Consider the following 12,135-nt stretch of genomic DNA (forward strand, 5'->3'; position numbering starts at 1 on the left):
TGAGCTCACTGAGGAGACAAAACTGGATAAAACATTGTTGGAATATACAATTTAAAAAAACAAAAATTCAATTAACATTAGGGAGCATAAGCTTCAATTTGTGGCAGCAAAGAACCGATAAAAAGAGCTAGGAAGGATAGAAGACGCTTCAAGGTAAAAACGGTAGTTTTTAATGTTTATTTTTGGTGGCGGGGGTGGGGTGGGGCGGTGTGTGCACGAGGGAGAGGCAAAGAGAAGGATACTGAGGATCTGAAGCCGGCTGTGCGCAGAGAGCCCAACGCGGGGCTCAAACTCACCAACCATGAGATCATGACCCGAACCAAAGTCGGACACTTAAATGACCAAGACACCCAGGCACCCCTAAAAATGGGAGCTTTTATGAATGAGCATAGTATATGTAATAACATTACTTGTGAGTTTTCACAAAGGCCAGGAGGGGGAACCAGCGTTTAACTTGCATCCTAGAAAGCATACATCACGGAAGTTGTGGAAGCTAGGACAGGTAAGGGGAAATGGTTCTTTGTAAGAGCGGTGACCATTTCCTGAGGTTATTATTTATTTCTGCAATGCCAGGAGGTCTTTTGGAAAATAAAAAAATTACTGACTGTCCCATTGCCTAGGTCCAATGAGAGAGTTGATAGCTGCGGTGTCAATGGCCGCTAATTGTGCAATTCAGGCACAGATTTCACCCACTTCCTGCTTTTTGTGTTGAGTGGCAACAGATGCCCAAGATACCAGCTGTAAGAACTTAAGGAAGTGGAACTGCATTAGACTGTATTACTGTTCAAAAGTTATTCTCCACCCCTCTCTGAGTGACATCAGGCTTGGCTATCTGACTTGCTTTGGCCAATGAAACATGAGTAGAAGTGGTCACTTTGAAAGGATACTTTAAAAACAGCTCATGGGGGCGCCTGCGTGGCTTAGTCAATTTGTCTCTGACTTCGGCTCAGGTCATGATCTCACAATTCATAGGTCTGAGCCCTTCGTCGGGCTCTATGCTGACGGCTCAGAGCCTGGAGCCTGCTCGGGATTCTGTGTCTCCCTCTCCCTCTGCCCCTCCCCTGCTCACATTCTGTTTCTCTCTCTCAAAAATAAATAAACATTAAAAAAGGTTTTAAAAAAGAGAGAATATAGTTCTTCCAAATTTACATAATGTAAAAGTTAATCACTAAATTAGTAGGTAAACCATAATGTCCACTCAGCCTAACTTTCTACACAGAAATCTTTAGGGAACAAAATACTCCAAATTCTAATAAATCTATAAGGACTGCATCAAAAAATACACCTCTCTTTTTCAGCAAAAACTTCTTTGAGGTCTACCTTGATGGTCAGGGATTATAGGTACCAAGCACACTCGTTTTTATCCTACTAGTTTTCTGCCAAGAACCCAAGCCTTTAAGATCTAATACATTCAACTGTTGCTAGTCTAGGAAATTGTTCCCACAGATTAGAATAGAGTCATGTACCTCAACCATGGCCTGCTGCAAGGGGTTAGGACACACAAAGATGGACATCCATGGCACAGCCTCACAGATGTGATATTTCTAAAAGTCAGTTGACCAAAAGCTTTCAAGACTTTTCAAATACCAGAAGTCATTGGACTCCACATCAATCAATCAGTAGGTCTTATCCCTTACTTAGGGTTAAGTATAAGCAACTTAGGCAAGGTGAAGAGAAAGGTTTTTTTCCTAGTTTTGCATATAGTTGTCATACATGGGAAACAGCCTCAAAACCAAAGATCTATAGGGCAGAGTGTAAGGTTGAGATCAGCTGGGAATGGAGTCAGATCAGCTTTTCTTTATTCGTGGTCCAGCCAACAGCCTAATACATACCAATCCTAAAATATACAACTGAGACAAACTCACGTCTGATCTGTAGTGCAATATTTAAGTGAGCCAAATCTGGTAGGTATGGGCCTAACAATGACAATACTCAGTTCAAGAGAGGGACAGTATTGACATATGGGATATTCTGCTTAAACTGTTCAATTTACATTTCTGAGGTTAGAGATTAGGCATATATGGTCAAAAAAACTCCAGAAGTTATTTTTATTATGCATTTCTAATTAGAACCCATCGCCCTAAAACAGTGGCTACAAATTCATGGCTTATGGGCCAATTTTGGCCAACATACATTTGGCCCATTAGTTTTTCTTTATAAAATATGAGTTAATTGACTCATTTTAAAAATTACACATGTATCCAGATTTCCAGAATGGAACACCTAGAAACCCTGGAAAGAATGGATCTGCATTACCACTGGTCAAAGCCAAGAACTAGCTGCTGCCTTTAGATGGGCCATGGGCATCCCAGGCACATAAATTCCTCCCACAGTTACCTGCCAGATTCCAGCAGGTATACGAGTATAATCTCTCCTTTAAGCAAAGTCCAGGGGAAGCCACAGATAGGAAGAGAGCCTAAGCATACAGGCTTGGATTCGATTTAAGCTAAGTTCTAAAGAAGAGGAGGAGAATGCAGCACACACGGAGAGGCTTACTCAAGATATGACACAAGAAAAAACACTAATTTTGGATTTCAGGAAAAGGGCTACCTGCCTTCTCTCACTGTTTTATATAACTTTCTTGCTAAAATAACTTCTCAAATAGTGATGGTCAGGCTCTCCGGATGCTTGATTGTTGAAGACACACAGGTTGGTCTGGGAGCTTTTACAGACTAATTATGTATTCTCCTAGGACAATCCCGGTAACTGCCCTTTCTATGTTCAAGAACCAAACTTCATCTATATCTATTTGTGTCTCTACTAATACAGTCTATCAAAGTAATCAAGGATGTCAACACAGACTCCTGAAATTCTTATTTTGGACAAAGGTTCTCAGTTACATTTTAAGACTTATTCTGGGGCGCCTAAGTGGCTCAGTTAAGCATCCAACTTCAGCTCAGGTCATGATCTCATGATTTGTGAGTTGGAGCCCTGCATTGGGATCCATGCTGACAGCATGGAGCCTGTCTCCTTTTCTCTCTATCCCCCCACCTTAGACATAGATAAACATTAAAAAAAAAAAAAGGGGGGGTGCCTGGGTGGCGCAGTCGGTTAAGCGTCCGACTTCAGCCAGGTCATGATCTCGCGGTCCGTGAGTTCGAGCCCCGCGTCAGGCTCTGGGCTGATGGCTCGGAGCCTGGAGCCTGTTTCCGATTCTGTGTCTCCCTCTCTCTCTGCCCCTCCCCTGTTCATGCTCTGTCTCTCTCTGTCCCAAAAATAAATAAACGTTGAAAAAAAAAAAAGACCTATTCCAAATGTATTTAACTCAATTTTATTATAACAAATGATAACTTCCTCCTTCATATCTAATGTAGAGATCATGAGTGCAGTCAATTTATTACTTATTCAATTATCTAGGAAAAGGACTTTCATAGGTAAACCATGCTTTATAATTAGAAATTGTAACACATTTAAAATAATGTCATTAAATATGCCAGTTCTAAGAAAAGATAACTTTTCTAGGCAAAACTAAACAAACAAAACAAAAAACCTACAATTGCTAATTATAACAAAATGAAGAGACATAATATGCTTTGGAAGAACAACCAGACAGCATAATGGAACACAGCCCCATTAGAAATAATTTCCCTGAGGGGCACCTGGGTGGCTCAGTCAGTTAAGCATCCAATTCTGATTTTAGCTCAGGTCATGATATCATGGTTAGTAGGTTCGGGCCCACATTGGGCTCTACACTGACAGTGCGGAGCCTGCTTTGGAATTCTCTCTCTCCCTCTCTCTCTCTGCCCCTACCCTGCTCACATTCTCTCTCAAAATAAATAAACATTTAAAGGAGAGAAGAGAAGAGAAGAGAAGAGAAGAGAAGAGAAGAGAAGAGAAGAGAAGAGAAGAGAAGAGAGAAAAGAAAAGAAAAGAAAAGAAAAGAAAAGAAAAGAAAAGAAAAGAAAAGAAAAGAGAAAAGAAAAGAATTCCTCTCAGAGAAGGGAACTGTGACTTAAAGAGAAAGCCAGCATCTACTATTAGGTAGTTCAGACAGGACTAGAGAAATAGGAACCAATGAAAAAAGTGGGCATCAGAGCTATGGCTGGTGTCTTACAAATGTTGGTAATACTTTGGCTTAATTTAAAGATGGGAGGCAGAAAAAAATCTGTTATAAGGAGAGTATAGAAAGGAGTGTAATCCTAAAGGGATTATTTTAGTTACTTTTAAAAAAGAAAAGTGGGCAAGATAAACTCTGAAACTCTTTATGCTTTATAGAAGCATAAAGTTTATTCTAATTTAAGACTGGAAAATAAGCAAAAACCATATTCTTGGTAGACCCTAATACAAACTTGACAGGACTGATGGATTATTTTAAGATTAATCTTCTAAGATGCATACCAGGAGCACATGTCTCTTTCAACTACAGTCACTAGTCTATCCCAGCTCTTACTGCACAGTAACTCTACTATCCTATACTTATACTATGTTAAGATGCAGATAAAATTCTGATTCAAAATTCAAGATTCTTGACACATTGGCTAATCTATAGTAACATTCACAGCACTTCAAAGTAAACACCATTGCAGACTGATTACTAATAAATGCTCAATAAATTTAAAAAGTGCATATAAACTCTCAGGGATATATTAAGACTAGAATTGAAAATCTCATATTACTACATCAGTACGAATCCATTTCAGAATCAAGGTCCCAGACCTGAGATGCCTGGTTTCAACCAAACTTCAAGTCCCTGACCTTAGCTCCCAAAAGTAAGTAATACAGGTATCTGCCAGACATGGATGGCAGGTAAATATACTGCAGCTACAGCAGCCCAGGGACCTATGTGATTGGTCTTGCTGCCACAAGTACATCATCAAATACAGTGCATCCTCTGAGTCCCCGTAGTTTATTTATCTCCTCCCATCACAGCTCCTTTGGTTCTTTTATTTCCTTGTCCTAGAGTGGTCTGGTATTTGCAGGATCCATAACACAGATGACCCTTGAACAACACAGTTTGATCTGTGCCGATTCACATACACATGGATTTTTTTTATAGTACAGTACTGTAAATGTACTTTCTCTTCCTTACAATTTTCTAATTAACATTTTCTTTTCTGTAGCTTACTTCATTAGTTAAGAATGTAGTACATATTACATGGAACACACAAACTATGTGTGAATCAAGTGATTATGTTCTCAATAAGGCTTCTGGTCAACAATAGGCTATTAGCAGTTAAATGTGGGGGGAGTCAAAAGTTATATGTGACTTTTCAACTATGCAGGGGTTAGCACCCTTTACTCCCCACATTGTTAAAGGGTTAACTGTATGCTGCTAGACTTGATCAAGATTGGCATGGGAATTGGGTCAAGCTGAGTATGGAGATAAAATTTTCAGTGGCAGTAGCTCAGAAGGGCAAAATGAAGGCAAATCTTTAAGAAAGATTTAAGTGAAAGGAATTCATAAGGTGTGGACAAAGCTGAGGTGAGTCATTAGGTAAGACTAGAATGGGACAGTCCAGGCATGGGACTGTCCAAGGAAATGGGTTTGATACTTCAGGATTATGAAATCTGTAAAGAGTCTCTTGTGATTAGGGCCTAAGGATAAAGTTGAGAATTTGGAGAATTCTTCGTTGTATTCAACTAGACATCCATACTTCAAACATGCAGACAGATATGTGGCTGATAATATTCTTAAAGCCTACCTACTAGTATATCCTCCCAAAGTAACTAAATTACACAATTATTATAGCTAACATCTACCAAACACTTTTTCTCTGCTTAACTGCTCATCTCATTAAATGTTCACAGCAACACTACGGGGAAGATATTATCATCCTATTTTTACAGGTAAGGAAATTGAGGCTTACAGAGATAAAATGACTCATCCAAGCTCACATAATTAGAAGTAGTGGAACCAAGTTTTAAACCCACTCTGCATCCAGAGCTTGTGCTCTTAACATTATGTTACAGTTGTACTTTAATCAAAACAACTGCAAAAAACAGGAACAAAGCTATTTTAAATCAGAGGTTTCAAACTATTTGTAGCAGTGGACTCTTCTCCAAATACAATGCTTCTCAGAAGTCAATTTATAAAACAGAAAAGCTAAACAACCTACCTATCTGACAGTATCTGAGGCCTCAATAGAACTTAACAGAGAATGTCCCAAGACTATTTTCTATCATGTCATATAGAAAGTTATAAGTGATAACATGACTATATGTGAAATTCTAATAACATACTTCTAACTCAATGGTTTTAATATATTTAAAACCAATAATTTGCCTAAATGATGGTGGGGGAGGGGGCTGAGTGGGAACAAAACTTGAAACGTAATGTTCAAAATCTACCCACATAAAAAATCTGGAGGAAAAATTACCACTTGTGTTAACTTCTGAACATTAAGAATGGAGAAAGGGTGATGGGAATGAATATAATTCCAAAAGTGTTCCAATGCCCAACTCTCATAGTGGGGTTTTTCAATACAAATACAGTAAAACCTTGGTTTGCGAGCATAATTAATTCCGGAAACATGCTTGTGATCCAAAGCACTTGTATATCAAAGCAAATTTCCCCATAAGAAATCATGGAAACTCAGATGATTCGTTCCACAACCCAAAAATATTCACATAAAAAATGATTATACTACTGTAATACGAATAAAGAAAATACAAAATATAAAGAAAAGTAAACAAATTAACTTGCACTGACCTTTGAAAACCTTCGTGGCTGGTGTGAGGGAGATGAGAGAGGAGGGTTATCCTGCAGGACAACTTTCACTATCACTAGGGGAATCACTGCTATCTATTGACTCAATGGAATTTTTTCTGCATGCTCACAGGGATGCTGACTAGAGTACAGTAATAAATTCTTGTCAGTATTAATACTACAGTATTTACTGTAATAGCAATAAGGCAGCAGGGGAGAGGGTCCATTATCTGCAGGCAGCCTGATCTAGAATGAAGGAAAGTATTCCTAAATTTAATCTTGCATGGAAAAGCAAGGGACTGTCTGTAGGTGCTTTGAAGTGACAAAAAATACATTAGTGCTAGTTGTGGGCATCTTCCAATGTTCTGAAAAATCACGGATATCTGCTAAACACTGTGGCCTGAGACTGAGCATATGAGCAAAGGAGATGATCACCCACAATCCGTCACCGAGACAGAGAGAAGAACCACTGGCTCAGTTGTGATCATGTGACATTTGGCATCACATACTACTCGTATTGCAGGACATCGCTCGTTTATCAAGTTAAAATTTATTAGGAATGTTTGCTCATTGGGGCGCCTGGGTGGCTTAGTTGAGCTTCTGACTTCAGCTCAGGTCATGATCTCGCAGTTCACAAGTTCAAGCCCCGCATCGGGCCCTGTGCTGACAGCTCAGAGCCTGGAACCTGCTTCGGATTCTGTGTCTCCCTCTCTCTCTGCCCCTCCCCCGCTGGTACTCTGTCTCTCTCTCTCTCAAAAATAAATAAAACATTAAAAAAATATTTTTTTTAAAGAAATGTTTGCTCATCTTGTGGAACACTCCCAGAACAAGCTACTCACAATCCAAGGTTTTACTGTAACTTGCTTATCTTCAACTTTGACATTTTAAAAAATAATGAAAATGTTACTTTTAAGTGCACTTTGCTGTCAACAAAGCAATATACTGTAAAATAGCATCAAAAGATTTGTTAAAACTGTCAATCAAGCCAGGTAGGCAAAAGCTTTGCTGATTTACTAGAGTCCAGTCAGCTTTAAATTTCCTCATGAATACTTCAACAGCAGCATTGAAAGCAGTTTATTCTGCAGTCAAAGCAGCTCTCTGTTGCTGTCCTTAGCAATCTGTATCAAAATAAAAAAAATAAATCTTAGGGGCACCTGGGTGGCTCAGTCGGTTAAGCATCCGACCTTGGCTCAGGTCATGATCTCACGGTTCACAAGTTCAAGCCCCTCTTCGGGCTCTGTGCTGACAGCTTGGAGCCTGGAGCCTGCTTTGGATTCTGTGTCTCCCTTTCTCTCTGCCCCTCCCCCAGTGCACTCTGTCTCTGTCTCTCTCAAAAATGAATAAACATTAAAAAAATTTTTTTCAAATAAAATCTTAAACACCCAACTTACATGCTTTGTGATGGTTTTGTAGAAATGTCCAAACTTCCCTGTTACATACTGATAGGAGTATACTAACATTTGTGGTATGAATTTACTAAAATAAGCACCTGTTAAGTATTTTCAAGTTAATTTAGGATTATTGTTTTTCTCAGAAAATCACAAACTAAAACAGTCTAATCTTCTGTGAAACATTTAAAGAAAGGAAGGAAATGGTAGACTGTAGTTTCAATTGCCCCTGCCTATAAATGGTAACTTTATTCTAAGCAGTACAAACAACCTCCTATTTGTTTCCATAACAAACACACCTATGAGTTAGCAGTGTTTTCGTCTTGTGAAGAAGGCAACCTGACGCAGTAATTAAAGTCAGGACTCAGGTTTCACCTCAAAGGCCCTATACTCACTCAAAAAACAGGGAACTGGTGAGATGATCTCAAGATCTATTTCAATACATGTTGAAATGCTTTGTGCTTCATCTGACACATTGTCTGAATTCTTTTCACATTTGGCCAATATAAAACTAAATCCTATAGATTCCAAGTTGCAAAATATTTTCTCTGAATTGCAAAAATCAATCAACCAACCAAGTGATTACAACAAAGCCCTGTCTAGGATACAAAAATTCTGCTGGTTGGGTCAGATAGGGAAGACCTGAATGTTAGTTGTATAAAATGGGATAAATCCTGTTAAGTGGGCCTTCTCATCTATAAATGGGGAATAAAAGTCTTTTCTATTTCATTGAGTTCAACAGTGAGATAATTTATGAAAAAGCTGATTGTAAACAATTAATTTGTCTACCATTAAGCTCATTTTTTCAGAACTCTCTCATTATTCTTAAGGTTAAAACTGGCTGAATTTCAAATGCAGTGTTAGAGATTCAAACCTGAATACAAAACACGCAAGTTTCATAAATAAAATACATGTCCAAGGAGAAATACAGGTCCAGGCATTTGAAATTCTTGTGGATCAGGATGGGGAAGCAAAAACTGCACAGTTCCAATCTATCCTAAACTTGCATCTCCATTTAAGTTCAGGAAACCAGAACGAAGGTTTTTTCGGATTGGTGAATCCATAAAATTTGCATGTGGAAACACTCAATTCTATGTGTATGTATACACATGTGTATGCGTGTGTATCTCTACAAAAAGGGCCCTTTAAAAAAATGGATGGAGATAATTTGATTAGGCCCTGGAATGGTATTACTGTTCTGTAACAAGACAGGCTTTTGAAATTCCTCTATATGGTTTATTTCTATGTGCTCAAAGTATGTCATTTTTAAATTTAATTACTTAACATTTCCATCATGTTCTTAATTATTGTACTTTTTAAAGTTTCAGAATTGGAAAATATATGCTTACTAAAAATCAAAGTTTATAATGCTAATTTTTAAAGCAATCAAAAACAAAATCTCCATCAATCTTGTCTCTTGTCAACTCATTTTCCACAGGTGTCACTATGCAGTGTGTATCTTTCCTACCCTTCCAACCTTTTTACTATACACGTACAATCAAAATGTTTGACTAAGACATGTTACCAAGACTGAATTCCACTTGTCTTAATGGCTCAGCCACTCTTCCTTGGCTGCCCCGACAGTGAGGACAATCGCTTCCTCTGTGTCTTGTCACGTGTTCCAGCTCCTGCACCTTGTCACGTGTTCCACCTCCTGCTTTGATGACCTGTCCTTTTACTCTTCCACCCATCACTTTCAGACCTCTCCTTTCTTCAGCCCTGATCATAGTCACTCCATTCTAAATAAATGCATCTTTATACGAAGCCACATTTCTTGTAAAGAATTTTATTTTTCTTTCCTAATTCTTACTCTGAATTTTTACTTGCATATGGACTAATTTGCATTAATATAAACAATAAGTCAAGATATTGTATATTGATGTGAGGGTAAGCATATTGTACATTAAACCGATGGGGTATAAATACTGAATTATGAAGCTGAATTTATGTACCAGTATGTAATTCGAGAGAAAAATGAATTTTAAAAATGATGTGTGAATACTTTCTACAACTCATTTTCAGTATGATGGTCATCTTACTTGGTTCTCCTTTGCTAAGTAATTTTTCCATCATTTTCTATTGTCTATTCATTCTTATGGTTCCCTTCTTGAATAATACTAAGACACTCTATCTTTTAGTACCTTACTACCTGACCACAGTGCTACATCTACATCTGCACAAATATTTAAGTGTATGCATCAAAGGTTAAAGAACATACTGAATCAATGAAAACAAAGTTTTTTGTTTGTTTGTTTTGGTTGGGAAGAGTACAAAGAACTCTCAGGGACAAATAAGCACATTTACAAATACATAAATGTTAATACATTGTGTAAACAAATACTTATATCAAACACCCTAATTTCCCAGGATTATTTCAAATAAAACAATTTGGGGCAGTATAATTTACAAGAAGGAAGCTAAATGAAAAAGGTCTTACGGTGATGATTCCAGAACAATGCTGTTAGCTTGTGTTGAAGATGGAGATCTGTGATTCACAAATACTTCGCTTGGGGAAGTGTGAACCACATGGTCTACCAAATGACCAACTGATGACGGTCGTAACCGGGTTCCCTCTTGTGTGAATGCAGAATTTCGACTATATGAAGAGGAAAAAAGATTGAATGAAAATGTGCTTTAATTCAATTTTTCCTGTTTTTTATTTACATGATTACATTAGAAAGTGAGTGTGTATTTTTATGACTAACCATATTGACTAAGCAAAGACTCTGACGAAGACAGTGTGAAGTAAACAGAAAGAACACCAAATAGGAAGTCAAAAATCTGAACTACAGTCAGCGAACTACCACAAGGATTTTACCTGTTCAATCTGTTATCTCTACACCTAATGTCTACATAGGCTATAGTCACTACAACTTTGTGTCTTAATCAGTATTTACACCTCATTTTATTGTGCTTTGCTTTATGCTTCTTCTTTAAAAAAAAAATTGGGGTGCCTGTGTGGCTCAGTCGGTTAAACGTCCGACTTCGACTCAGGTCATGATCTCACGGTTCATGAGTTAGCCCCGCATCGTGCTTTGTGCTGACAGCTCAGAGCCTGGAGCATGCTTCGGATTCTCTCTCTCTCTCTCTCTCTCTGTCTCTCTCTGTTCCTCCCCTGCTCGCACTTTCTCTCTCTCTCAAAAATAAAGATTTAAAAAAAATTAAAAAAAAAAAAATAGAAGGTTTGCAGTAACTTTGCGACCAAGTCAGCTGGTGCCATTTCTCCAACAGCATTTGCACAACTTCATGTCTACCATGTTTTGGAATTCTTGCATTATTTCAAACTTTATCATTATTATTATATTTGTTATAGTAAACTGTGAGCAGTGATAACGACTCACTGAAAACTTAGAATGTGGTTAGCACTTCTTAGTAATATTTTTTAAAGTATGTACACTAATTTTTTAGACATTGCTATTATTGCACATTTAGTGTAAACATTACATGCACTAAGAAACAAAAAAATCCATTTGACTTGCTTTATTGCAGTGGTCTGAAACCAAACCTGCAATATCTCCAAGGTCTGCCTGTATAAAATAAAGGGAAAGAATAAATAATTCAGAAATATCTTCTGGTCTGAGTTCTCTTTTAATCCTCATAAATGTTTCTGTTTATGGGACTTCCTTTACTTCCTAAAAATAGATAATGAATAACATAATTCCATCCTTGTAAGTGACATAGTCACATGAATTATTTTGATTACTATTATTAATCATGATAACTAACATTTGAACACTTATTATGTGCTAAGCATTGTTCTAAGCATTTTACATATATCCTCTGATTTAACCCTCATAAAAGACACTGCTATTATAATTTTATTGAAGATAAAAATGGGACAAAGAGATTAATTTGTTCAAAGTTCAAACGTACAGTGACTCTAGGGCCTATGCTCTTAATCATCACACTGTACTGTCTCTTTAGAATTGAGAAAAAAACTTTTTCAGATCATACCTAAAATTGTTTCATTAGGGTGCCTGGGTGGCTCAGTAGATTAAGCATCTGACTTCGGCTCATGTCATGATCTCATGGTCTGTGAGTTTGAGCCCCACATCGGGCTCTGTGCTGATAGCTAGGAGCCTGGAGCCTGTTTCAGGTTCT

The 12,135-nt window shown here is 37.8% G+C and overlaps 1 protein-coding gene across 2 annotated transcripts in view; it reads right to left on the minus strand.

The window, feature by feature from the left end:
* The window catches only part of PTPN4 (protein tyrosine phosphatase non-receptor type 4), a 226,346-nt gene that overhangs the window by 47,437 nt on the left and 166,774 nt on the right, over nucleotides 1–12,135 (minus strand). For both annotated transcript variants that reach the window (XM_030324799.1, XM_030324797.1), the window contains exon 15: nucleotides 10,472–10,630. In XM_030324799.1, coding sequence (XP_030180659.1) covers nucleotides 10,472–10,630 — 159 coding nt within the window. The remainder of the gene's footprint in view (nucleotides 1–10,471; nucleotides 10,631–12,135) is intronic.

The sequence above is a fragment of the Lynx canadensis genome, chromosome C1 (genome assembly GCF_007474595.2).
Source record: "Lynx canadensis isolate LIC74 chromosome C1, mLynCan4.pri.v2, whole genome shotgun sequence".
Classification (NCBI taxonomy): domain Eukaryota; kingdom Metazoa; phylum Chordata; class Mammalia; order Carnivora; family Felidae; genus Lynx; species Lynx canadensis.